Here is a 4,276-nt window from a genome sequence, read left to right as displayed (position 1 = left end):
GTATGTGGAGGTCCTGGGAGGAGACATGATGTCTCAGAGTCAGTCCTTCAGGTCCTGCATGTCTCCAATGTCAGAGTACAGTGATTTCACTTTGATTAAGCCCAGCAGCACCACTGACTTTACGGAGGTGATCAGTGTTCTGGATGCGTCTTTACCCGACAGCACCTGGACCTTTGAGAGCCAGCAGGTAAGCAAAAAATAATTCAGATTGAGTCTATCTATCTATCCATGTATCCCTCTATCCCTCTATCAATATATCTATCTATCTCATCACACATTCCAATTCCAAATAGTTTAGCACAAAGATGTACAGCGGCTGTTGGATTTAAGGGATATTTTTAATTTTAGCTTATCATTTTTAAGGGGAAAAACAGTATTTTATTCCCCTCAAGTTGTTTTGTAGTGATTGGTTAAAATAGGATATCACTGTATAACATTTTGATTTTTCACAATTTAAGCTGATATCCAGACTCTTTTCCTCTTCTTTCTTTCTCTTATTCTTTCTTTATTATGTGTTCCTTTCCTTCTCAAAATAATATGCATTTAATTAAAATTATATATTATATTAAATATTAGTTGATATATTATTTTAAAGTAGCATACCATTGAATATTTGGCTACCCGTAAGTGTAAAAAAAAAGTGTTGGTCAACTAAAAGCTAAGGGTACAATGAGAATCGACGCTGCCACTTTAAGAAGGTCGATCTGTTTCCCTCTCATTGGATAGTAGATGTGGATGCTTTGCACCAATAGGAGTCAGAACTGTACAAAGCAATCTAGACCCTGCTCCCATGCAGCTTCCGAGCTGTAACATTGAGACAGCAAAGTGATCGAGGAGAGGCGGCAATGGGCTCGTTTTTATAATGTAGAAATCGTATAACTCATCGTATAGCCATGCTCAGTCATTTTGGGACATCCCTGGAGTAATGCCTGCGATGATGAATTTCACCATCGTTCTATCGAATATGTCGTTTGGATTGTATATGTTATAGCGGACAAAGGATGACAAAGACAATAGGATACCGAGACTGGAGATGGCAGGCGCTTTGGTGGCATCATTTCTTTCTCTTGTGGACTACAATAAACGGACAGACTAGGTACAGCATCCCGGAGGAACTAAAACAAGGCTCTGTGGTAGGAAATCTAGCCAAAGATTTGGGTCTCGGACTCTCAGAGATTTTTGACCGTAAACTGCGTGTTGCCTCTGAGGCTGGAGAGCAGTATTTCAGTGTGGATGCAGGGAAGGGAGAGCTGCTGGTGAATGACAGAATAGACAGAGAGACTCTTTGTGGACAAAGTGCTAGCTGCGTTTTGCCTCTTCAGGTTGTTATTGAGGACCCATTACAACTTTTTCGTGTTGAGGTAGAAATACAAGACATTAATGATAATGCACCTAGATTTCCATCAAATGATATCACATTAGAGGTAGCGGAAATTACCGGTTTGGGGGTTCGTTTTCCACTAGAAAGTGCCATAGACCCTGATGTTGGGGGAAATTCTTTAAAGTCATACACGCTCAGTAAAGATGAATGTTTTAGTATTAGAGTTAAAGACGTTGCCGGTGGAAGGAAAGTCCCTGAATTGATTTTAGCAAAACATTTAGATCGAGAGAAAAAGGCTGTCCATAAGCTTTTGTTGACAGCTCTAGATGGAGGCAACCCAGTACGATCAGGGACTGCTCAGCTAAATATAAGAGTCCTTGACATAAACGACAACGTCCCAACGTTTGAGAAAACGTTGTATAAGGTATCTATCAGTGAAAAGGCGGAAGACGGTGCATTAATAGTACAAACAAAAGCGACAGACATGGATGATGGTCAAAACGGAGAAATAGAATATGCATTTGGTGCACACACACCGGATACTGTTCTCTCTGTCTTCACTATTGATCACAATTCTGGAACAATATTTCTCAAAGGAAAACTGGATTTCGAAACAATTACAAATTATGAATTAGATATAAGCGCGAAAGATAAAGGCAGTCCGAGAATGGAGGGGCACTGTACTGTGAATGTTGAAGTGTTAGATGTTAACGATAATGCCCCTGAAATAATACTCACTTCTCCTCCAAAGCCAGTGCGCGAAGACTCGCCTAATGGCACCGTAGTAGCGTTGATCAATGCCAGAGACATTGACTCTGGTGTAAATGGTAAAGTAACATTAAAGCTCCCAAAAAAATCTCCATTTGCTCTAAAACCATCGTTTTCTCAAAATTACGCCTTGGTTACGAGTGGTGTTTTAGATCGAGAAAATGTCTCTGAATATAAGATTGAAATAACAGCCACTGATTCAGGCTCTCCTCCTCTATCCAGTAAGAGAATTATACCTGTCAGCATCACTGATGTGAATGATAACCACCCTTTATTCACTCAGCCCTCCTATAATGTGTATTTAAAAGAGAATGGGGTGCCAGGCTCTATACTGTACTCAGTATCAGCGTCTGACCTGGATTTTGGTGAAAACGCTAAAATCTCCTACTCCATCTTGGACTCTAAAGTGCAGGACGTTTCTGTCTCGTCTTATGTTTACATTAACTCAGATAACGGCAGCATCTACAGCATGCACTCGTTTGACTATGAGAAACTGAAGGTGTTTCAGATCCAGGTTCAGGCAAAGGATCAGGGCTCTCCGTCTCTCAGCAGCAACACCACTGTCCATGTTTTTATCCTGGACCAGAACGACAATGCCCCCGCTGTTATTTACCCCTCCTCCGCTGTCCTGGGCTCCCTCTCTCACCAGAGGATGTCCCGCTCCGCTAAAGCGGGTCACCTGGTTACTAAGGTGACGGCCGTGGACGCTGACTCGGGCCATAACGCCTGGATCTCCTACAAGCTGGCGGAGGCCACAGACGCCTCTCTGTTCACTGTCAACCTGTACACAGGGGAGGTGAGGACTAAACGCGCTGCGTCCGAGCAGGACGACTCCTCTCAGAGACTGCTTATAGAGATCAAGGACGACGGGGAACCGATGCAGTCCGCCACCGTCACGGTGTCCATCCTGCTGGAGGACGGCCTCCATGAGCCCATCTTAGACCTCCGACAGAAAACGGCCGAGCCCAGCAGGAAAACTGGGAGAATCACCCTGTATTTGATTCTCTCTCTGGCCTCGGTGTCCGTGCTGTCTCTGGTGACTTTTCTCATCTTAGCGGTTAAATGCATGAGGAACAGCAGCAGCAGCGGTAGTTGCTGCATGAGACGAAGCGACTGTGATAATTACAAGAACCCCAACAGAAACATGCAGATTCAGCTCAACACTGATGGACCTATAAAGTACGTGGAGGTCCTGGGAGGAGACATGATGTCTCAGAGTCAGTCCTTCAGGTCCTGCATGTCTCCAATGTCAGAGTACAGTGATTTCACTTTGATTAAGCCCAGCAGCACCACTGACTTTACGGAGGTGATCAGTGTTCTGGATGCCTCTTTACCCGACAGCACGTGGACCTTTGAGAGCCAGCAGGTGAGCATAATGACTGTTCATTGTGATGTCCCCTTCATCATATATATATTTTTTAATTCCACATTTAAATAACTTTCTTAATTGTAAGAACTGAAAGCTGACCATGCTCAGTCTCCTTTTTATCAGCTTCGCTTGCTAAAAAATGTACAGCATGAGCACGGTTTTGTTTTTGTTAATTGTAAGCTAAGTTAATGCTCTTGTAAAATGTCCAATTATTAAATAAAAAACGCTAACTAAACACCTAATTGAAATGCTCGGACTACTTGAAATTGCCAAACAGAGTGTGGCTAAATTAACAAAAAATACATGATGCAGATATACATTTAAAATATGGCTTTGAGGATGGCAAATGGTTTCATTCATTTTGTATACTAAGAAGAACTTCCAGAACTGTATTTAAAGGTCAACTATAATGCAAAATTAACTTTTTCATGTCTTTTACATAAACATGTGTAAAGATATTCTGAAAGTTTCAGGAAAAAAATATTTGCTCACTTTTTGGCCTGATCCATTTATATAAAAACCTGTCTGAAAACGAGCTGATCAGATTTTGGCCATGCACGTTATGATGTCATAACGATGTTTCGGCTTGTGTAACCATTAGCCAATAACCAACCAAGGTAACACCCGCCCACCTTATCACCTGAATCTCCTCCTAGTGCACCATTGTGTTATATTTAACCAAATATCTCTCAGAGGGGAGTGGCTCCTTATTTTCATCTGAACTAAAGGACAGAGAATCAGCACTTTTGAAACAGGGCTGAAACAGAGGGGTTTATGGGATGCTATAATGCACGATCTGTTTGGTATTTCAAGCCAAA

At 42.1% G+C, this 4,276-nt stretch overlaps 1 protein-coding gene across 1 annotated transcript; it reads left to right on the top strand.

Annotated features, from left to right (window-relative positions):
- Nucleotides 1-793: 793 nt before the first annotated feature.
- Nucleotides 794-3,477, top strand: LOC104945675 (protocadherin gamma-C5; the record flags this gene model as incomplete). Its single annotated transcript, XM_010771383.1, has 1 exon — nt 794-3,477. A coding segment is annotated over exon 1 (2,476 nt), but the record flags the coding sequence as incomplete, so codon positions are not given.
- Nucleotides 3,478-4,276: the final 799 nt, after the last annotated feature.

The sequence above is a fragment of the Notothenia coriiceps genome, unplaced genomic scaffold, assembly GCF_000735185.1.
Source record: "Notothenia coriiceps isolate Sejong01 unplaced genomic scaffold, NC01 NC01_scaffold00009956, whole genome shotgun sequence".
NCBI classification, from domain to species: domain Eukaryota; kingdom Metazoa; phylum Chordata; class Actinopteri; order Perciformes; family Nototheniidae; genus Notothenia; species Notothenia coriiceps.
The sequence above is the reverse complement of the archived record's forward strand: the minus strand, read 5'-3'. Positions and strand labels throughout refer to the sequence as shown.